This window comes from Microcebus murinus, chromosome 19, assembly GCF_040939455.1.
Source record: "Microcebus murinus isolate Inina chromosome 19, M.murinus_Inina_mat1.0, whole genome shotgun sequence".
Classification (NCBI taxonomy): Eukaryota; Metazoa; Chordata; class Mammalia; order Primates; family Cheirogaleidae; genus Microcebus; species Microcebus murinus.
Window position 1 is genome coordinate 582,235 of NC_134122.1, and position 21,757 is coordinate 603,991.

At 63.7% G+C, this 21,757-nt stretch overlaps 2 protein-coding genes across 4 annotated transcripts; both read right to left on the reverse strand.

Annotated features, from left to right (window-relative positions):
- Positions 1 to 18: 18 nt before the first annotated feature.
- Positions 19 to 5,546, reverse strand: WDR24 (WD repeat domain 24). Its single transcript, XM_012737836.3, has 9 exons — positions 4,332 to 5,546; positions 2,839 to 3,016; positions 2,015 to 2,687; positions 1,440 to 1,558; positions 1,245 to 1,366; positions 1,057 to 1,161; positions 631 to 971; positions 330 to 514; positions 19 to 253 (listed from the first exon to the last, which is right to left on the reverse strand). The coding sequence occupies exons 1-9, from the start codon at positions 4,810 to 4,812 to the stop codon at positions 85 to 87; spliced, it is 2,373 nt and encodes a 790-aa protein (XP_012593290.1). The 5' UTR covers positions 4,813 to 5,546; the 3' UTR covers positions 19 to 84.
- A 2,332-nt stretch (positions 5,547 to 7,878) lies between these two features.
- Positions 7,879 to 19,049, reverse strand: FBXL16 (F-box and leucine rich repeat protein 16). 3 transcript variants are annotated; one of them, XM_012737838.2, is made up of 7 exons: positions 18,721 to 19,049; positions 15,686 to 15,812; positions 11,009 to 11,655; positions 9,880 to 10,388; positions 9,437 to 9,521; positions 9,027 to 9,090; positions 7,879 to 8,764 (listed from the first exon to the last, which is right to left on the reverse strand). In XM_012737838.2, exons 2-7 carry the CDS (start codon positions 15,747 to 15,749, stop codon positions 8,616 to 8,618), a joined length of 1,518 nt encoding a protein of 505 aa, XP_012593292.1. In that variant the 5' UTR covers positions 15,750 to 15,812; positions 18,721 to 19,049; the 3' UTR covers positions 7,879 to 8,615. The 3 variants fall into 3 exon arrangements, with proteins under 3 accessions (XP_012593292.1, XP_012593293.1, XP_012593294.1); XM_012737839.2 differs by lacking the exon at positions 15,686 to 15,812; XM_012737840.2 differs by lacking the exon at positions 15,686 to 15,812 and having other exon boundaries at positions 18,716 to 19,049.
- Between the last annotated feature and the right edge of the window lie 2,708 nt (positions 19,050 to 21,757).

The following is a 21,757-nucleotide window of genomic DNA, read 5'->3' on the forward strand; positions in this document are numbered from 1 at the left end:
GACCGACGACAGGCGCGCGACAGCGGCTCCCACTCCTTTTATTGGGCTCACAAGCTGCAGGCCCCGCGCGCGGGCGGGGGAGGCTCAGGAGTACTCGCAGAGGTGGCCGCAGCCGGCGGGGCAGTGGGAGCTGCCCTCCAACCACTTCATGATGTGCTGCAGGTGGCCGCCATGGCTGCAGCCCTGACACCACACGAACAGACCCTTGACCACGTGGTGGCAGACGGCACACATGCTGGCGCAGCGGTGGCACCTGCGGGCGGGAGGGGGCCTCAGCGAGGGGCTCCTGGGCGGCCTGCAGGCTCCCGCACCGCCCCCCACGGCCGCACCTGTCGCAGACCCAGCCACGGCTGCTCATGGGCCGCTTGCAGTGGCTGCAGTTGACGTGCAGGGTGGTGGAGGCTTGGTTGAGGCAGCTGATGGCTCTGCTGGTGCTCAGCTTGACCACCTCGTTGGACACGTTCCAGAGGCGGAATCGCTGCAGCAGGTCGATGTAGGACGTGTACCAGTGCTCCTGTGGGCGGGGAGGGTGGGGGTCAGGACGCCCCGCGCAGTGGACGGGCCAGGCTCAGCCACAGGGCTGTCCTGTGGCAGCAGCTGTTCCAGCTGTCCCGCGGCCCGGTCACACACCTGGGTCTGCTCGTCGATGTCCTTGCGCACCCGCTCACCCAGCACGATGAGCACGGACACCGCCATCTGGACGTCACCCTGCTCAGCGTAGAAGCGCAGCATGTCGCGCACCAGCACGCTGAAGAAGTCAGGCGGCAGGCGACTGTCGTAGAGCGCATGTGAGACAGACAGGAGCGAGAAGGAGGAGTCCATGGGCGCCAAGGAGGTCGCATCTGCCTCGCTGCCACTCACGTGCGGTGAGTCGGCCTTGTCCTGCAGGTGCTCGGGCCCAGGCGGCGTGTCCACGATCTCGTGGCGCAGCGGGAAGGCCTCCTGCGGCAGCACATACTCGGGCTCCTCGGCTGGGAGGCAGGGGCGGGGCAAGGGGGCTCTGAGCCTCTGTCCTCATCTGCCCCCCCACCCCAGCCCGCCCCGGGCCCCACTCACGGTGTGCGTGCTCTGGGTCCAGCAGGTACAGCTCATCCTCCTCGCCCTCCGCGTCGCCCAGCAGGTAGTCGGTGGGCACATCGCTGCCCTCGGTTTCCTCATTATCTGCCCAGCGGGGAGGGCATTCAGGGCGGTGTGCTGGGGGAGGCCCAGCCCCTCCCACCAGCACCCTGCCCACCCCCACCTACCCTCGTTGGTGAGGAGCGTGGCTGAGGAGTCCAGCAGAGCGGTGTCGCTCCTCGCGTCGCCTTTGCTGCGATCCAGCCGGGTCTCACTGCCCAGCCCGGGAGCCATATCTTTCAGGTTGAAGCTGGGGGCATGGAGGCCATGAGTGGGTGGCTCCAGCAGCCCCACGGTCTGGGGAGAGCCACCCCAGCACCCACCTGTTCATGAGCGGCAGGCCACAGGTGCTGCCCTTGCCCACACTGTGGTTGAGGTTGGCAGAGGGCACCAGCCCAGGGCTGCAGTAGATGATCCGCAGCATGGTCCACGTCTGGGCCACCTGGGGACAGGCACCCAGCACCCCATGTAGGACCCCCCTGGAGACCAGTGTCCTGGCCCGCCCCAGGTGGGGAAGCTGAGGCCCATGGGAAAGACAAAAATCCAGTCTCCATACTATAGCAGCTCAGAAGGAAACAGAATTGGGAGGCAAACACTGGAAATGAGCCTGGGGACGGGTGGGGTGACAAGAGACTAGGGTACAGAGGAGAGCGCACACCTCTCTGGGGGCAGAGTAGGGGGCTTGTGCTGCGTGACTCCAGGCCTCTGCCCCATCAGAGAACAGCACTAGCCCTGTGTGATCTTGGCACCTTTAGCTGCTGGGGTGAGGGCTGGTGGGGTGACTACCCAGAGCTGAGTGCGAGCTTGGGGGGTGGTCTGGGTGGGTACAGTGTTGCAGGAGCCAGCCCCTGCCCTGAGGCCACGGCTTCTTGGCCCCCTTGGACCCAGCCCCTCCTACCTGGTTGCGACCAAGTTCCCGAGCCACCTTTGCATTGTGGTCACAGAGCTCAGCCAACGGCCGGCCAGTCAGAGCGTAACGCTCAGCTGTGTCCACAAACCAGCCCATGCTGCCACCAGCAGGCTCCATCTCGAAGACGCTGAGGGCACTGGAGGCCAGGCCTGCAAAGGGCTCAGCAGGGTCTAGCTTACGCTTGAAGAACATGGGGTGGCGCCGGTCACCGGAGTAGGGCTTGCGCCCCGATTCGGCAGCCACTAGGCTCTCCTTGGCAGCAAAGGCCAGGTCCCCGAAGAGGCCGTAGCACAGTCCCTCAGGGTTGGCACGCTCAACGGGCTGGCTGGCGTCTCGGAACAGATGCTGGCACAGGGAACTGTCCTTAGAGCCGGACAGCAGGAAGGAGGGGTCGTGGGGGTGGCGCCAGGCGATGCCTGTTGTGACGTCACGGTGCTCCTCGAACATGGCAGCTGGCACGAAGGGTCGGCGTACGTCCCACACGTAGATGTTGTGGTCCACCATCATGGAGCACGTGGCCAGATGGTGGCGGCACTCAGGCCGCCACTTGACTCGGGCCACTGAGGCGATAGTCTGCACGCAGTGCATCTCCTTGGCGCGGTGTGTGGTCATGTCCCAGACCTTCACCATCTTGTCTCGCCCTCCTGTGGCCAGCCAGCCCCTGTGGGAGGGCCCCACCCATGCGCTCAGTGGCCTCTCCTGGCGGGAGAGAGGGTCCCCCAGCCCTGCCGCTCCCCACTCTCTGTCTCACAGGTTTTGAGGCAGTGAGACAGCTTTCCTGAGCCCTGCTGCCTGCCCCCATGTCCCCACACCTGTCCTCAGGGTGCCAGTCACAGCAGAAGACGGGCCCGTTGTGGGCCGTGAACATCCTCTCGCACCGGTCGGGGCGCCGGATGTCCCAGAGCTGCACGTTGCCGTTCTCGAAGGTGGAGGCGAAGGTGAAGTAGTCCCGGATGCTGAACTGGACATCCCGCACACTCTCAGACTGGCCTGTGGGCAAGTGTCAGTGGAGGGAGAGGCAAGGGGGGCTTGTACCCAGGGCAGGGCCCGAGGAGTGGCTGTGGGATGGTGTCACGCACCCTCTGCCAGGAGGCCAGCGGGTAGAGCAGACACCCCTAAGGACTGCCCGGCATAGACAAGGGCAGAGAGTTGCCATGCAGAGCAGCCCAAGACCCTGGGCTGGAAAGCAGGATTCCAGGTGTTTTTTTCTTTTCCTTATTGCGGCAGGATCTCACTGTCGCCTGGGCTGGTGTGCAGGGGGGTGATCACAGCTCACTCCAGCCTCAAACTCTGGGGCTCAAGCGATCCTCCTGCCTCAACCTCCCAAGTAGCTGGGACTACAGGCACAAGCCACTACACCCAGCTAACTTTAAATTTATTGTAGAAATGAGGGTCTCACTGTATTGCCCAGGCTGGCCTTGATCAATCCTCCCACTTCAGGCTCCCAAAGTATGGGGATTACAGGCCACCATCCCCTGCTGCCAGGTGGGTTTTTTTTGTTTTGTTTTGTTTTTTGAGACAGAGTTTTACTCTTGCCTGGGCTAGAGTGCTATGGCATCAGCCTAGCTCACAGCAACCTCAAACTCCTGGGCTCAGGCAATCCTACTGCCTCAGCCTCCTGAGTAGCTGGGACTACAGGCATGCGCCACCATGCCCGGCTAATTTTTTTCTATATATTTTTAGTTGGCCAATTAATTTCTTTGTATTTTAAGTAGAGACAGGGTCTCGCTCTTACTCAGGCTGGTTTCATGAACTCCTGACCTTGAGTGATCCCCCCTGTTTCGGCCTCCCAGAGTGCTAGGATTGCCAGGTGGTTTTCACCATAAACTCCTGGGTTTCAATGGTTCCTGGATCTGTACCCTTCATCAGTCCTTGGGCAAAGTTGTGGTCCCCAGGAAAAGGACCCTGGGGAAACTACAAAGTGTACCCCACCTCCTCTGCCTCCCTGGGCTGAGAACCCTGGCAGTCCTGGCAGACTTGAGGTGGCCTGGAGCTCTGCAGTGAGGGAAAGGCAGGTAGTGCAGTGTGCCCTGTGCTGAGCCACTGGGTCGTCTTTCAGAAAGCTGGGGCTCTGCCCTCCCCTCCCACACCCAGCCCCAGTTTCTGCTGGTCCTGCCACCTGCCTCCCCACTGTGACACCTCATCCAGGCCTGCCCCTACCTCCTATCCACCCCACCTCCTCCAGTAAGCCCTCTGGGAGTGCATCTGAGGCCCTCTGATGTATGGAGCACTTCTCAGCTTGCCTGGACAGACTGGGTACCAGCAGAGATGCCCACCTGCTCCAACCTGCCTCAGGGGGCCTCACCTGAGAAGGTGCTGACAGAGTCCTTTCTGCGGAGGTCAAAGCACTTCATGAAGCCGTCCTGGGAGCCACTGAGGAGCACATGGGCCTCGGTGGGGTGGAAGCAGACTTTGTTCACCGTGCGCTTATGCTCTGTGAACAGTTGGTCCTGCTTGTTGCGGGATGGCCGGCCCAGGTTCCACGTAACCACCACACCGTTGGTGGCTGCTGTGGCCAGCAGGTTCTCATCCATCTGGTGCCAGACCACGTCAGCACAGCTCAGGTTAAGTGAGGGCTTGCGGCCCACACGCAGATTCAGCTTCTCCACGAACTGCTCCTCCTCAATGGAGTAGATCTTGAAGATGCTGCGGCCTGCCACGACCACTTGGGCTGCATCACGGCACACGCTGATGGCATTGGCCGGAGCATCCAGGTGGCAGTGCATGGTGCGGCCTGTCAGCATGCTGCCGCTCAGGGCTGTGGTCACCCGGGACATCTTCTCCATGGCTGCACGGGTGATGGGGACAGGAGGTTGGTGGAGTAGGCTGGCCTGGTCAGCCTGGGTGGGTGGTCAGTTCAGAACTTTCATCGAGGTTGGGTCCCCCAGAACTTCCTGGGCCTGGGCCAGTCTGTCTTGGTGAGCCAGTTCAGGGCAGTCTATCAGGCAACCTGTTTGACAGGCAAGCTCAAACCCCCTGGAATCTGTCAGTCCAGCCTGTCACCCCAGCTGGGCGGTCAGAAGGCTCGGCAGCAACCTTGAGGTTGGCCAGTCCCATGTCTGACTTCCATGGAAGACCCTACGTGTTCAGTCCCGGCCAGGTCACCCCTCCATTCCTCTCATCAGTCAGATCTGGGCACTGAACCTTCGTCAGTCAATCGCAGCAGGGAAGCGAGGGGTCTCCCGCTATCCACACGGTCAGCCTGGGGGCCTCCGAGGGCAGCGGGGCTCCGAAAAGGATCAAACGAGGGCAGAGGGGCCCAGACGACTCAGGCAATCGAGGCGCGAGGGGCACAGAGAGCCCTCAAGGACCGCGCTGTTTAGGGAGCCTGAGGTGTGTGGAGGGGCCGGAGGAAGGAGAGAAGCCGGCGGCACGGGATCCTGGGAGAAGCGCAAGGTTCCAGCGGCGCGGGTTGCGGACGCTGCGAGACCGGGACCAGAGGGCCGGGGAAACCTTTCTCTCCGCGGAACCCAGTCAGCTACCAAAGGTGCACGGCGGTCCGGAATCGCCGCGCCGGAAGTGGCCTGTTTTTCCCGCCCTTCGCCGGAAGTGGTTCTCCTGCCCGCCCCTCGCCGGAAGAGAGTGCGGACTCTTGCCGGTACTATTGGGGTTCCGGGTTAGGCAGCTGCGCTGGGGGAGGCCGCAGGGAACGGTACACGCCTGGAGTAAACAGGCTGCTGGGCTCCCTCATTCCACCTCAGTAGTTTAAAAAAAAAAAAATTTTTTTTTAAGAGAGAGGTCCCGTTGTGTAGCCCTGGCTGGTCTGGAACTACTGGGCTCAGCGGTCCTCCTGCCTCAGTCTCCCCGGTAGCTGTGACTGCAGGCGCGTGTCACCGAGCCTTGCTGTTTTTCAGTCTCAGTATTTTGATACTAGTGCTTATTCCACCTCTCAGGCCCGTCAGCAAGTCTGGTCGTCCGTAAACAAGTTCCAAATGCCCCAGTCTCCACTCCCTTCCTTGCTCCTGGACCTCAGGAGCAGCCTCCTCTGATCCAAATCCCGCACAGAAGCTCGGTGCCTCTTCTGCCTAAGGCCGCCCATAGCACCCCACTGCACTGTGAATAAATTCCAAACACCTGGCCTCTGCCTTTCCCCCCCACTACTCCAGCCACACTCTTCCTCCCGCTGTGTCTCAGCACCCAGAGCTCACTTCTCTTTTCCCAGACCACTAAGCTCTTTCCTGCCTCACGGACACTTCGTGTGCTATGCTTTCTCTCCTTTCTGGAATGGTCTCTTCACCCTTTTGGGGGGCAGCTTAAATGCCCTCTCCACAGAGGCCTTCCCTGGCCACCAACCCCAGCATGGCTTCTCCATCCCGGTGGCCTTCACAGCACTTGTCATAACCTGTTCCTTTGTTTACTGGCTGTCTCACACACGAGCATGAATTCCACCAGGGCAGGGGTTGCATCTGTCTTGGTCCCCATCGAACTTTGGTCCCTGACACATCCATCCCATCAGCAGCCCTCTCTCAGCCTCCTTTTCCCTCCTGGATGTGGGTGCTCTGTGTGACTTTTTAGGACATTCTCATCCCTCTCTTAGCCTGTTACCCTGTGCATAAAACAGGCCTTATGTCTGCCTTTCTGGAAGGATGGGCTAGATCCTAGATATTTTGGAGGGAATATTATGTGTAGTGATGTTAGCATCATTTCTCCCCCTTTAAGCAATGGGAAGTTAGGGGTGTTCTGTGTTGGTCACTGCTGAGTGACAGTCTGGCACAGTGTTACTAGCCTCTCCATGTTTGTTGAAAGAATAAATCTGATGAGGTGAGAGGTACAGCAGAATTCTAGAGACCTGGGCTGCCCAGTGCAAGATATGCCCTCCTGAGCCATGGTCTGATAACCTAAAAACAACTCAGACACATGTTTTTACAACTTTTTTAATATATATTTTTATAAACAGGTCACGTGATAAAATAGCACAAGAAACACTTACCAAATATAAGGTTATATCTTCCGCATATACAGGAGAATGAGGTCGTTATGTACAATAACAAAATGATTTTAGGGGTTGGTTGGTTTTGTTTGTTTTCCTCTCTCCCCTTAATTTTTCCTCCTTCGTTGGAAATATCACAGCTTCAGTTGCATTAATACTTTGGGCAATGGACAGCTGCCCCCTCTCCACTAGGGGACTGTGGGGAGGAGGGGCTGAAACTGGCTCCTGACCATTTCAGCCCTGGAGACTCCTCGGGCCACTCCAGGGTCAGGGAAATCTTTGGGCTGTTGAAGTGTTTCTCTGCTTCAACAGCATCTCTCTCTCTCTCACTCACTCTCGCTCTCTTCCTCTCTCACTCTCTGGCTCTCTGGAAACTGGTTACTCTCTTCCAACCAGATAGGGGGTGTCCCAAGATTGGGTGTGGGCGCTGTATCTCCTGGGGCTCAAGGTTGGGATGGAAAGGGGTCCCAGCCCCCTCCTCAGCAATTGCCAAGATGTGCAAGCACCCCCCAGGACTTCCAGTGTCTTGGGACCGGACAGAACACGGTCAGAGCCCACTTGGGCAGGCAGAAGTTTGGGAAGCTAGGGAGGGGTGATGTTGGTGGGGGCAGGCTAGAAAGGAGCCCTCCCTCCTCAGGGTGTCTAGGGTGTGCTGGCCACTGGACGATTGGAGTTGCTGGTCAGTGCTTACCCTGACCCTTGGCTGGGCCCACTTCTGCAGATTCCACCTGAGGAGACCTGCCCAGGGTGAAGTGTGTGCTGAGACCTGAGCCCAGGCGGTTGCAGGGGCTGCGGTGTGGGGATGGCCCAGGCTTTCCCCAAGGCCTGACAATCCTAAGGGTGGCTCCAGCTTGGGGACTCTCAAGGGGCCTGTACCACCCCTGGGTTGAAGTGGACTGGAGCCAGCTGGGCTAATGTTGACTTTTCCCACATAATCTTCAGCCAGCCTGCCCCTTTCCCAACCCAACCTGTCAGACAGGGTGGGGAAGGGGCCAGACAGGGGACTGCCCCACACAGCGGCAGGGAAGCAGAAGCCGCTTGGGTCTGGCATTGGGTGGGGGGTGCAGGTGGGACCTGGGCTCCTCGGTGGGCCATGGCTTTGGCGGTGGCCTGTTTCCCCTCACACCCCTCGGAGGGCTCCAGGCGCAGTGCAGTGGAGGATGCGGGAAGCCCTTGGGGCTCTTCCGGGCCCTGCGTCCGGGGGGACCCAGCCCCCCTTGATCCCCCTGGGCCCTGCCCGGGATGGGGGGGACAGTGGCGAGACAGAGCGGGCTGTGGCGGGGCAGGCGGAAAGGGCGGCTGTCTGGAGAGCTGGAGGCGCCCCCAAGAACCGAGCCCCACCCCCCGCGGGCGGGCGAGTGATGGCGGCGGCTGTAGCGTGGCGGAGGGCGGCGTGCAGTGCGGGCACGAGGGGCATGCACTGGGTCCCCGAGTGTGCGTGCGTGCGTGGGGCTGGCCCCCCGCCCCCTGCCCGGCCGGGGCCGGGAGAAGCGGAGGGCGCGGGGCGGGGCGCTGGGCGGGGCTCCTCGGCTCGCCCCGCCTCCCGCGCTGTGCCGCGGACGCGGGGGCAGAGCGGGGCACGAGGAGGGGGCTCCGCGGCGCCCCGCCCCCTCCCCCGAGCGTTGCCGGGTTCCCGCGACCGGGGCGGGGAGCCCCGCGCTACTCGATGACGAGGCAGCGGGGCAGGTGCTGCGAGAAGTACTTGAAGAGCTCAGGGGTGGCCCCGGGGCAGTTGGTCAGTTCCAGCTCCTCCAGCTCCTGCAGCTGCACCAGGCCCGACAGCCCCGTAGCAGTCAGCAGCGGGCAGCCTGCGCGGGCGGGAGGCGGACAGCGGCTCAGGGCGGGGCCAGAGCGCGGGGGGCGGGGACGGGGACGGCGGGGGAGGGGCGGGGGCGGGAGCTTGCCCAGCGTCTTCCTCCTCTGACTTGGACACTGGACGCGGTGAGTCAGCGCCGGGGCCAGGGGTCTGGGGGTTGTGGGGGAGGTCTGCGCAAGGACCTGACAAATCTGGTAGAGTCAGACTAGGTGGGGGTTGGTGGTCACTGTCCAGGTGGGAGTCAGGGGTCTCACCTGCCAGAGACAAGAGACGCAAACTCTTCATGGCCAGGAGGTGCTTCAGCCCGAAGTCCTGCACCTGGGCGGGAGGGGTTGCGAATTTACTATTTCCTTTCGCAGGGGGCGTGGGAGGAAAGCCTGGGGTCAGGCCTCTAGGCCTTAGGCCTAGAGCTGCTGGAGAGGGAAGCGGGGTTCAAAACCGGGGTGTCTTAGCCCCCGAGGAGCCAGGAGGCAACTGGGAAGTGCCCTGGGGACCCCGTGCATTCCGCTTAGGACAAATGCTGGATGCGAAGGGATCCCAGACTTCCCTGCGGGGTCTGATGGGGCCAGGGAGCAGGTCAGCAGAGCGTCGGGTTCGGGGCTTTCCCCACGCCCCCACCTCCCTCGCCTATTCCCCACCTCCCGGTGGCGCGGAGGGCTGGTACCTGGCAGCACCATCGCAGGTAGAGGCTGCGTAGGGACGACATGGTGGACAAATAGCTGAGGCCAGTGTCCGTGATGCGCACGCACCTGTGGGTGCACCAGAGGGGGACCACCCACCTTCAAGTCATCTCCCTCCACCCCTCAGCTCCGGCCCATTCCTCCTCCTTTTCCTGGGAGTGCTCCGGGTATGGACTCCCCTCCTGCCCTGCCCTTCCCATAATAGCTCCTGGTCCTTCCGTGCTGTCACCCGCTCCAAAGCCCCCCCTGTTGGCCAACCGCCGTGCCGCACTTCCGCCCACTCTTCGGGCGCCCGGCTTGCGGGGGCTCAGCCCACCTTTGCGGTAGCGGTAGCGGTAGCGCTGGGCACGCTAAGCCCCTCGCCCCCGCCCGGCCTGACGACGACCCCGCCCACCCTAGCGCTAACCATGGGCGCGGAGGCGCGCACCTGTCGAGCACGAGCTCCTCCAGGCGGTGCAGGTCGCAGGCCACGTACTCGAGCGCCATGTCCGTGATGCGCGGGCACCAAGAGAGGTCGAGGCTGCGCAGCTTGCGCAGGTTCTCGGCCACTAGCTCCACGCCGTCGTCCGTGACCTTGGAGCAGCCCGAGAGGCTGAGCGCCGTGAGGTTGGGCAGGCTGTGCACCACGTTGACCACGCCGTGGTTGGTGATCTCCCAGCAGGAGAGCAGGCGCAGTGTGTGCGTGCTGTGGCCCTGGCGCGCCGTGAAGTAGGCCAGCGCCGTGTCCGTCACGTGGTAGGCCTGCAGGCTCAGCTCGGCCAGGTTGGGCAGCAGCTGCGAGATGGCCGCGATGGCGTCGTCCGCCACGTTGATGCAGTCGCTCACGCTCAGCGAGGTGATGCGCGCGCTGAGACTGGACCACAGGCCGGCCTCCGTGAAGTCGTTGCAGCCCGACAGCTCCAGGCGCACCACGCCCTGCATCTGCTCCAGCATAACCTGCGTGGCACCCACGCCGGGGGTCAGAGTGCGCCTGGCCTCAGGCCCCGCCCCATGCACCCCTCCCGGCAGGGTGTGAGGAGCACTGCAGGAGGGAGGAAGTGTCTCTCGTGCAAACATGCAACAAGCCAAGGAGCACACTTTACAGTGCGTTTGTTACACTTGGACATTTCAAAAGAGGAGGGTGGCTTGGGGACTTGGGAGCCCAGGGCCTGGCCAGAGCAGGTGCTTAGAGCAGCTGGTTTGCAGGTTGTAACAGGAGTCCAGCTCTGGGGGATGGAGCTGGCTGTGCAGCCGCCCGACCTGTGCTCCCGGGGCACCCTTCCGTAGCTGCCCTCACCTCCCCACCCAAGGCCAGCTTCATGGGCAGGCAGGGACCCGGATTTAAATCACCACTCTGCTGTCTCTGTCTTGAAACTCTTAATCGTTTTTGAAAAGACCCACGTTTTCACTTCGCACCGGTTCTCCCAACCACGATGGTCCTCAGGGCACCCCCGCTCAGCCACTTTGCTCCTGGTGCCCGAGCTGCCTCTGGGGCCCCCAGGCTCTCCCACACCCAGGGGCTGCTGCCTGGCCCTGCCCCCCACCCTGTCCACTCCCGGCCAGCTGGGGGGGCACACCTCTAGGCCCGCATCCGTGATGGTGGAGCGCTTGAGGCTCATGGCCTTGACGCCCTTCTTGGAGAGTGCGTAGTTGTCGATGAACTCACAGATGTCTAGGTCCGAGACGCCGACCAGGCAGAAGCCCTCAAAGCCTCTTGCGGCAAAGCCCTGCAGGTTCACGAACTCCTTCTCGCCGCCTGGCAGCACGTTGTAGAGCTCCTTGGCGTGCAGCACTGGCGTGAGGCCTGCCCAGAACTTGGGCTGGTAGAGCACACGCCGCCAGGCTTTGCACACCTGTGCCAGCACACATTTCTCGCACGCCGAGAAGTACCAGAACAGGCCACTGAGGATCTTCTCATCTGTGGCCAGTGGTGGCCGCTCTGCGGGGGGCCCAGGCACCAGACCTGGGGCCGGTCCACCTGCTGGGGGACATGGGCCCCCAGCCAGGGCAGCCCGAGACAGCGGGGCAGCCAGGCTGGGTGGTGGGAGGCTGGGTGGCGGCGGCGGCTGGCAGGGGCGGTTCTTGGCGGCTGGTGTGCCCTTGGTGATGCTGGCTGCACCCAGGCCGTTGGGCTGGCCTGGCAGCTTCACCAGGCCATTTCGAGGCAAGCATGGAGGCTTGGGGTCGCCGTCGATGCCCGGGCTCGACATCTTCCTCGCACACTCTGCAGACGGGGGCCGGGAGGGGGGAGTGAGTCTGCAGCTCTCTCGGGAGGGCCGGGTGCAGCAGGGCTCCCTCCCTCCCCTGGGCACCCTCCCACGGCTCTCCCAGCACCACCTGACAGGGAGGATTTGAGTTCATGCCTCTCCCTCTCGGGCTGTGAGCGCAGGGTCAGGCCGACCGTGGCCATGGCATTCACTCCACAGCCCCTGTAAACAGCCCAGCCTGCACTGCTCACGGACGCCTCCCAAACTTCAGTATGAGGATTCCCATTTTACAGATGGGAGAAGGGAAGTGGATGGCTCCCTTCACCTCTGATGCCCACTGTCAGTGCCCACTGGGCCAAGCTCCCCTGGGCAGGGGTCAGGGGCTGACGGAAGGTGTTGGGGGTAGTCTCTGGCCACTCCCCTACAGGCTGCCAGCCCAGCTTTCTGGAGTGGCTCTGGTGCCCTGCCTGAGCCTCAAGCACCAGCTTCCAAGAATCTCAACACCTACAGGAGGTTCTGTGGCTCAACAGCTCCCCAAAGAAAGGGCAGGTGTCTTCCCAGGGTGCCAACATGGTGAAGAGACAAATATTGTCTCTTTAATCCTCTGCCCAACCCAATGATGATGAAATGATGCTGTAATGACTGTACCCATTGTACAGATGAGGCATCTGAGGCTAGGCGAACTGCTTGGCTGAGGCCATGGCCAGCTAAGTAGTGGAGCCAATGTTTGGACCAGAGCTGGCCGAGGAAGGCCACATAGAAGGCTCTCCTTAGGCCAGGGTCATCCTACCATAGGGTGGGCTGAGACCACCCCCCAGCTCCCCTTCTCAGGCCACCCGTCTGTGAGTGGCGGCAGAAGGCACTGGGCACAGACAGCCACAGAAAGGAGGGGCCGTGGGATGCCCACAGCACCACAAGTCCAGATCTCCTGCCCACCTCCACCCCTACACACAGCGCCCAGAAGTCTCACCCACACGGGCTCCGGGGTCATGCACCCTGGACTTGGAACGGGCCTGACCCTAGCTGTTTGGTCTTGGCAAGCCACTCCCCTTCTTTGAGCCTCAGTTTCCTCACCTTAAAGCCTGAAGAGCAGACAGTCCCTGCTCCCCGGGGACAACGTGTGAAAGGGGCCGCACACAGTGCCTGGCTCTCCGTGAGGGCTTGGGAGGGGGCGTGGGGGGTACTTCTGGGCCCAAGGCCAGACCTGAGGGCTAAGTGGAGCCATCGCCCCTGGTCCGCAGGTGACCCCAGGGCTGAGCCCGGAGCCTACGTGCGGATCTTACCTTCCTGCCCCACAGTCTCTTGGGGTGGGCTGTGGAGTGTACAGACCCTAAGGAAGAGAATGGCCCATTTCTCTTTGGCTGAGTGCCACTTCTGGAGCTACAGGGCTGAGGGAGCTGGCAGCCCATCCCGTCCCGTCCCGTAATCTGGCCAGACTGGAGGGGAGGAGGGCGGGAACCCCTGAGAGGGAGGGAGGTGGAGGCCCTGTGCTGCCCTGCTCTTCCATCCCCCTCCCACGGGGTTCCAGGCTGCAGCAGGGCAGGCTCTGCCAGCCCTCCGTGACATCTGGGGGTGAGTGCAGACCTGGGCTGGCACTGGCGGGTCTCACCAGCCCTCATGGCTGCCAACTCTGCATGGGGCCCAACAGCCTTACTGCCCTGGCAGCCGAGCCCCCTGCTGCTGGCAGTCTGCCCCAGGCCTGTGTGCCATCTGCCCCTGCCCAGAGGTGTCCTGTGGACCCTGGGTTGTGGAGCCAGGCCCTTCCCCAGGAGGCGCCCACCCCTAGGTTGTCCCTTCCCACAAGCTGATGACCATGTAAGTGCAGCCTCACACTGGCTGACACACGACGCCATAACATTTGCCAGGCCGGGTGCGGTGGCTCACACCTATAATCCCAGCACTCTGGGAGGCTGAGGTGGGTGGATCCTTTGAACTCAAGAGTTCGAGACCAGCCTGAGCAAGTGCAAGACCCCATCTCTACCAAAAATAGAAAGAAGTTAATTGGACAGCTAAAAATATATACAAAAAATTAGCCCGGCGTGGTGGCGCATGCCTGTAGTCCCAGCTACTCGGGAGGCTGAGGCAGAAGGATTGCTTGAGCCCAGGAGTTTGAGGTTGCTGTGAGCGAGGCTGACGCAACGGCACTCTAGCCCGGGCAACAGAGTGAGACTCTGCCTCAGGAAAAAAAAAATTTGCCGAGTTAAACATGTATTTCAACCTCAAGGCAGCCCTGTGTGTGTGTGTGGGGGGGGCACTGTTATTACTCGTTTTCAGATAAGGAACCTGAGGCTCCAAGGAATTACACTTTGCCGGCAGTGGCCGAGTCCTGAGGCAGAGGGGGCTGCCCCTGTCCCCAGCAGTTCCTGGTTCCCAGTGCAGGGAAAAGGGGCCGTCGTGGGACAGCTGGGCCCCTGAGGGGGGAGGTCCGCGACTGCAGGGACTCCTAGCGCCAGGGAGGCCGTCCGTGTCCCCAGAGCGACTTCGCCACCGAAGACGCCTGCCCGCCAGCCTCTGCCGCGCCCTGGCCGCCCGGCGCCAGCACCATGGACAGCGGCGCGCTCGCGGCCGGCGGCTCCACAGCGGAGGACCGCGCGCGGCTGGCGGCTGGCGGGGTGAGTGTGGGGACGGCCCTGCAAACCCGGCTCAGCAGGGAGGGGCCCCGGGGGCGGGGAGCCGGGAGGGGAGAGCGGCCCGCCCGGTTAGGATCCGGAGGAGGCGGCGGAGGCGGCGCCTGGGGAGAAATAATCCGAGAGCGGTGCCGATTTAGGCTGAAAAAGCTCCCAGCCATGGGTGTGCACGTGGAGCGCCCGGGGTGGGGGATGCACGTGGACGCCCCGGCCCTCCGCGGGTCACATCTGCAGGGCCCACAGGCCCATCCCGGTCTCAGGGCGGGGCTGCGAAAACAAGCCCACCTGTGAGAGCCTGCAGGAGGTGGGGACAGGCTGGGGGGCTGCCGGCAGCCCAGAGGTGCCCACCGCCCCTCGCCCCACACCCCCATCTGCAGCCAGAAGGCACTGCCCGCCTGTGGTCAGCCCTCCCGCCACGCCCTTGGCCAGAGCTGCCTTTCCACAGAGGCAGCCCTGCTGGTCCCCAACCTTGTGTCCACTGTCCTGCTGGGCCCCAGCTGCTCCTCGCACTCCCAGCCTGAGAAGCCCCGCCCCCCAGCTCAGAAATGGAAACAGCCACACCTTGGCCCAGGCATTGGTGCAGGGGGAGAAAGCTGAGCTCACGGGGGCAAGAGGTCCCTGAGGGGCTGGACAAAGGACCCTCCACCTGGCCTTGGCCACACCTGCCCAGCCAGCTGGGCTCCAAGGTGCTGGCTCCCCTGGCGTGCAGAGCCCACCCCCTCCTTGGCACCCGAGACTGCCCCCGTTCCCCCCAGTGGGGTCAGAGCACCTGCCTGGAGGGGGTAGGGACAGCCGTCAGGCCGCTTGGCACTGCCTCTCCCTTTAGGGACAAGCACCCTCAGGAACAAACACTAGGGAAAGAGGCTTTTAAAAAGATGTCCAGGAGTGCACATTGCGGCCTCAGCCCTCGGCGTGCCGTGTCTCAGTTTGGAGTGGAGTTTGGGGGGAGACCCCTTCTGGGATAGGTTGTGGAAGAGTTTGAGGTTCCTGGGCTCCCCCCCCAAGGGAAGGAGGGATGCAGTAGCCACTGCCTCAGTCATCTTCTCATCAGCCTGGGCCAGAGCTGGGTCGGGGTGCCACTAGGGAGAGGGCCAGCATGAGCCCGAGGAGCACAGGGGACCCCAGCACTTGGTGGCTGCCAGGCTGATGGTTCACAGTGGCCTGCTGGGGCCCCGGGAGGAGCTGCCTCTTCCGCAAGTGAAGTCACTGGGCGCCGAGAGGCCCACCTCTAGCCCCTCCACAGTCCAGCAGACCACTGTCCCTTGTCCCCTCCTACCCTCTGCCTGCTTGTTCCCAAGGCCCCTCTCCTCCACCCTTCAGCCCTTGGCATGAGCACGGCCCCCATGGGGACCCCCAACACTTGAGAAGGCATCTCCAGAGTCTCTGTCCTCCCGTGGGTTGTCACAACTGTCTGCCTCACCTCCTGGCCTGGGGACTCCTCGAGGACAGATGGCACCATGGCTGTGTGGACTCTGAGTGCTCATCGAATGAACGGACGAATGAACGAAGAATGCAGCCCAGTTAGTAGCTGCCAGAGGCTTGGGAGGCTTGAAGGAGGACAGGTCAGAGTTTAGAGGAGGCTGGTCAGTGGGGACGTACAGCCCAAGATGTTAATGTCTCTCGTGCCAGTGGCCATGTCCACTGGGGAGGGAGGCCACTGGGCCGGTCCCAGAGTCACTGAGAGGGCTCCCAAGATCCTAGGGCTGGGGTGGGCCTTGGAATACACAGACCATCTGTAAGAGGATGGCTCACGTCTCCTCTTTAGCTGAGTGACCCCTCAGCAGCTGCTGGGCTGAGGAGCTGGCCGCCTGTCCTCCATGGCCTGGCCTGGCCTAGGGGAAGGGGACAGGTGCCACTGGGAGGGAAGGAAGTGGTGCTCCTGCCCTGCTCTTTCCAGCAACACGGCCCCCATCAGACCCGTCACACGCTGCCTGAGCAAGAGTGGGAAGCAAGGCTAAAAGTGATTTTCTAGAAGGTGCACAAAGCCAGGATTGACTACCAGACACCTGGGCTCTCTGATTCTCAATGCCCGGGCCGGGCACAGTGATCCGGGGGGCAGCCTGCCTGCCAGGTGCACCTGCCCTGCTCTGCCTCACTGGTTCCCGACGTCCTGGCTGAGGCCGGGCTGGCGGTCTCTCTGAGCTCTGCCCTCACCCAGCGAATCCCTGCTCTCCCTCCGCAGGATGCAAAGTGCGTGCCCACCTCTGGGGCACCCTTCTTTTGGAAGGATGCCCAGAAACGCCCTCACCCCTCATCGTCCCCAGTTTGAAAGTCTCTTCCCCGACTCTCAGGCCCCCATCTCGCTGAGCATCGAGCCAGGATGCAGCCTACCCGGGATGCGGGGGCTGGGTCCCCTAGGACGGCACTGGCCAGCTCCTCCCGTCTGCCGAGGGCTCTGGAGCTGGGCAGGACACCGCAGCCAGAAGCACTCCCATCGGGCTCTGTCCGCAATGGCAGCCCCAAGCACTGGGGTGACAGCCGGGGTAGCTGGGGATTGGGGACACGGAGCGGCTGACACACTCCGTGGCAGCCCCGTGACTCAGGCACATCCGCGTCCCTGGCGCTCAGCACGTGGCATGGCAGCAGCACTCCTCTCCCACCCCCAGCTTGAGATGCGTCTGGGGGTGTATCGGGGGCTCTGGGGAGGGGAGACCCTTGGCCCAGGGCACGTGGCCTCGAGACGCTCCAGCAGACTGAGGCCCTGTGGCCAAGCTCAGGGCGGCTCAGCCATGTGGGATGGGGCACACTGGGGGGTGGACACTGGCTTCCAGGCCTCATTGTGGACCCCTGCTCTGAAGAACATGAGCCCTCCCAAGACCCAGGCCTGGGCCCACAGTGCCCGCTGCTTTGGGCAGCTGCCTCGAACCCACCCCCTCTCCCCTGCCAAGTGGGGGGATGGGGCCTGGGATCTCCTGCCCCCCATGGCTGGCCTGGCTGCTGCCCCTTCCCGAGCCACTGGTGGGGAAAGATTGGTGCCACCATCTCACCCAGAGCCTCCTTGGCTGCCACCCCCACCCGCCCCGTCCCAGCCCTTGGAGCTCAGCAGTGAGAGCTGACACTGGAGGAGACGGGTCCGCAGTGCCAGCCACGGCAGGCCGTCCTCCACCTCTGGGCAGGGTGGCCCCAGGTCCCTCCCACCCACAGGTTTCCCTCTCATCCTTGGGAGACAGGACTGACTCAGGTGCCCCAAAAGAGGGTGGCGCTGGAGGGGGTGAGTCTGTCCCAGGAAGGCCCCCAGCACTGAGGGCGTGAGATCACAGGCCCGGCTGGGGTAGAGGAGCCAGGAGGCAGCAGGCACCGGGGCAGACTGCCGGGGTGCCCTGCACTGCCCGTGTTTACAGCTGGGCCGAGAACTTCCCTCCCCTCTAGGTGGCCCCAGTCCTGCTGGGTCCACCTCTGGCCAGGTGAGCCAGGTTCCATCAGGCCTCTGCCCTGGCCTTGGTGACTCCAACCCCTCAGTCTCACGGTCCAGCCCAGGCCTTCTGCTCTGAGGCTGTTGTCCAGCACCCTGTCGAAGGGGTGGGCAGGGAGAGAGGGCCCTGTGTGCAACCGGGCACCGGGAAGGCCTAAGCAAAGCCTGGTCAGAGGGCCCAGGGGTGAGGCAGGCGTGGGGGAGGGACCGAGGGAGGGGGCTGGTGAAGCGGCAACAGCCATCTGCTCTTCCTGCGGAGGTCAGACTGCCCGCGTGGAGGCCGGGAGGGGCCTGGAGAAGTGGCCGCTGGGCCGTGGGCTCCTGCAACAGCAGGGCCATCTCTCCTTCTGAGGTGGTGGGTGCAGAGCTGTGCCCACCCCCCCAAACTCCCACGAGGACACAGGCTCCCTCCCCAGCAGGTCTCAGGGTGCACAGTTTCCCTTCTGAGGCTCTCCAGCCTTGGCCGAGGCCTGGTTCCTCCTCCAGAACCAGCACGGTGCCAGCCCCTCCCCTCCCCTCTTCCTCCCAGGGGTGGCAGCTCTTTCTGGCCCCGTGTCCAGAAGGTGTCCAGGGGAGGACCAGCCCCCAGGCCACACATCCACATGGTTCCTCCTGGAGTTTAATTGCATCTAACACCTGTCACATAGGTCCAGGGGCTCACGGAGGGGGGTAGGGGAGCCCAGAGCCCAGCAGGGAGTCCAGGCTCCCACCCAGCCAGGCGGGGTGGGGGCTGGGGGGCCTGCAATTCCGCTTCCACGGCGACACCGCGCTTCCTTTCATCGGCTCAGGTGCACGGATCCACTGCCTGGCGGGGCTGTAGGTGGGGAGCCACCGGGGTGAGGGGCTTTGAGAAGGCCTGGCAGGCCCCGAGGCCCCAGGGAGAAGTGGGGAAGGGGCTACCATTACGTAAGCCCTTGCCCGGTGGCGGTGGCGGCGGCGGCGGCGCGGAACCAAGCCCCCACCCCGCCCCTCCTCATTGTGGCCGCGGCGGTGGCGTGGCCTGGCCCCTAGCCCCGCAGCCTGGGCCCGCGCACACACCTTACCTCGGCCCGGGCTCCTGGCTCATGCCACGCTGTCCACCGGGCGACCTCCCGTCATGGGGAGCCCGGCTCGGGCGTCGGCGAGCGCGGAGGCCGTCGAGGTGCTGGACTGGCCGGCAGGGCCCGGCCGCGCCCCGCGCCCCGCGCCTCGCGTCCTGGCCTGGCCGGGCCCCCTCAGCCGCGCCTGCAGAGGAGTTCCCCGGTGGGAGAAGATCGGCCGCCCCGATCCTCCCACCGGGGAGGCTGAGGCTGCACCCAGATAAATAAGGCCGCTTTGCAGGGAGCCGGGCGGGCGCCTCCTCCCTCCCCTGCCCTCCTCCCGGCGCTCCTCCGCGCCCGCCGCCGGCGCCGCGCGCGCCCCCCGCCCGGCCCTGAGCGCCGCGCCCTCGCGCGCTCCCGGCGTCGGGAACCAATCCGGGACCGCGAGCCCGGGCGGGGGCGCCGAGGATGCTGCGCCCCGCCCCCGCCCCACCCCGCCCCCCGCGCGCAGCGCGCTCCCGGCGCGGCACCCACGGGCACGCGCCAGGCCCAGCACGCGCCCCCGCCCCCTCCGCCGCGGGCACCCGCACAATAACAAACCCTGGCGCGCGGCGGGTCGGGGAGGGCGCGCGGCTGGACAGCCCGCCTGTGCCAAGCCGAGGCCACCTGAATGCTGACAGCCTGCGGTCGGTCGGCCCAGGGGCGCAGGCTCCTATGGGGATGGTGGCCGCCCCGTGCGTGCTGGCCCAGGGCACCACCTGCGGGGGACGAGGAAGGGGAGGCCCGGCCCAGAGGAGGAGGGCTGGTCAGACCACCCCGCTCTGGAGCTCTGGAACCCTCCCGCCGCGCCCTCACACCCCCTGCGCACTGCCTGCCAGGTCCGGGAAGCCCCCTGAGCGGAGACACTCGCGCACCTGCAGTGCTGGGAAAAGCAGGGACTAAACAGACCATTTCAGACAGTGTCAATCAAAGTGGGAGAGGGAAGGGCTCTGATGGTGACCTCTCTGGGGGTGGTGGTGGAGGCTCCTGATCGTGTCACACTTGAGCTGAGACCCCACGGTGAGAGGGCGGGTGGCTTGGGAAGGGGTGTGCAAAAGTGCGGAGGCCTTAAGGAACCTGGCAAGTGCCCTCTGGAATAACCTGGAGGCCATTGGTAGTAGCTCGCCGCGGCCCAGGGCAGGGGGTGGCGTGGTGGGTCCCTGCCAAGGACTCTCTGTCAGGGCTGCTGGAGACCCAGGCTCGGGGCGGGAGGCTGGCAGCCCCATCCTGGGGTCTCCTGGGAGCAGGGACGGTGGAGGGATCAGGTGTGGGGAGAGAAGACTGGGGTCTTTGCATCAGGGAACAGTCACAGGGCTGAGAGTGAGCCTCCCCAAGTCTCCGCAGAAATGAGAGCAGCTGGCTTGCGTGCCTGATGTCTTGATGGGACGCAGGGCCCCTCGGGGCTGGTGTGAGTCCTGGGGGCAGCAGCGAGAAGGGGACCCCCGCTGCTCTGGGGGTAGTGCAGTTCTCGCTGGGGGAGTGGGGCTCTGGTTCCAGCCTGCAGCAGCTGGGATCGGCACAGCTCTCCTGCACGGCGGGGACTGGAGACTCAGGTCTTGCTCCTGTGCCCTGATGCTGATCAAAGAGGGTGGCCCGGAGTGGGGCAGACAGGAGGACCCCTGGGAAGACAGTTGGGGTGACGGGAGGGCGGCCGCCCAACCTGCTCCGTCATGTCTGGTGCGTGGGTCTGGTAGGCTGGCCTTCCGGCAGCAGCCTCCACCTCCTGTGTGCGGGCGTGCTCCGTGACTGGGGGAGGGTTCACCTCACGCTCTGGGCGCTCTTGCCCCTCAGCAGGTGCCAGGGCCTCGGGCAGAGAGCAAGTTGTGCTGAGTCTCAGGGTGCATAGGGAGAGGGTGGGGGACACCCAATGGCATTTGGGTCATGCAACCTTGGCCGGGGCCCTGAGAAGCCAGCCCTGCCTTTGCAGAAGAGCAGAGTGCCTGCCCAGAGGAACAGGGAGATGCTGTTGTAGAGGCCTCTATTGCCCCCTGCATGCCTGTGGGTCCACCTACTTCTCTCTGCCTCTGTCAGTCCCCCCTGTGCCAGGCACCTGTGTCTCTCCCCACGGCTGTTGGCAGCTACCTTCACACTGGTCTCTCCACCCATCTCCCAACACCTGTTCTCCCTGGGGCGCAGGGGGTCATTTGACAACGCACACATGGTCCCGTCCTTCCCAGGGCTCTGTGCACTCTTTGCTGTGATCTGCACAGCCCTGAGTGACTGGCACTGCTGGCCACACCTTTGCCCATACCTGCCCCTGCTCTTGGAGCTTCAGTGACATTGGCCTTCCTCCAGGTGGGCCAGGTGGGTGCAACCTCCCTCACCTGGAACACCTTCACCTGGAACACCCAATACCTGGAGTACCCCTTACTTGGAGCACCCCTTCCCTGGAGCACCCCTCTCACCTGGCCCCTCACCTGGAACACCCCTGCCACCTGTACCTGGTCACTCTACTTGTGCCTCAGATCTTGGCTGATGTCTTTTCCCCTAAAAGCCTTCCTTCCAGGTGGTCAGGGCCACAAACCCATGTCCTCACCTCTCTGGCATCAAGGACCTCCCCTTCTCAGCCCGTGTCACCTGTTATCTGATGGTGCACTGGAGTCAGCTTGGCTAACTGCATTCCCTGAGGGCCAGGGTAGGGTCTCCCTTCACCCCACCCGTCCCCGGGCACCTAGCCTGGGACTCAGCAGGTCACAGGTGCTCAACAAATTAGGTGGATGAGGACGGGGGCAATTGTGTAAGCATGAGCAGTCACTGGCACCAGCACGTTGAGCCACCTTCTGTGGGGGGCAGGCCCCATTTGGGGAGATGCCTTTGAAGACAGCTTGTTTCTCTAGAAAGGCAAGGTTTGGGCAAAGTTGGGCTGCTCAGATTTGCTCCTCTGGAGGGTGTGAAGCACTGGGGGCTGATATGAGAGTGTGTGTGGCCTCAGCTCCTGAAGGCACTTGGATCAAGCCTCACCTGGAATGAGGGGTGCACCCCTCACCCCTGGAGCACCCCTCACCTGGAATATCCTTTACCT

What these genes read in the sequence shown, in the direction of transcription:
- WDR24 (XM_012737836.3), bottom strand. Translation starts at nt 4,812, where the DNA reads ATGGAGAAGATGTCCCGGGTGACCACAGCCCTGAGCGGCAGCATGCTG. An exon ending in CTCTGTCAGCACCTTCTCAG is followed by an intron (nt 3,017 to 4,331) that starts GTGAGGCCCCCT and finishes ACTTGCCCACAG; the next exon opens with GCCAGTCTGAGAGTGTGCGG. An exon ending in CACGCTCCTCACCAACGAGG is followed by an intron (nt 1,162 to 1,244) that starts GTAGGTGGGGGT and finishes CCCGCTGGGCAG; the next exon opens with ATAATGAGGAAACCGAGGGC.
- FBXL16 (XM_012737838.2), bottom strand. Translation starts at nt 15,749, where the DNA reads ATGAGCACTCAGAGTCCACACAGCCATGGTGCCATCTGTCCTCGAGGA. An exon ending in ACCTGCGATGGTGCTGCCAG is followed by an intron (nt 9,091 to 9,436) that starts GTACCAGCCCTC and finishes CCTCCCGCCCAG; the next exon opens with GTGCAGGACTTCGGGCTGAA. An exon ending in GCGTCTCTTGTCTCTGGCAG is followed by an intron (nt 8,765 to 9,026) that starts GTGAGACCCCTG and finishes CCGCCCGCGCAG; the next exon opens with GCTGCCCGCTGCTGACTGCT.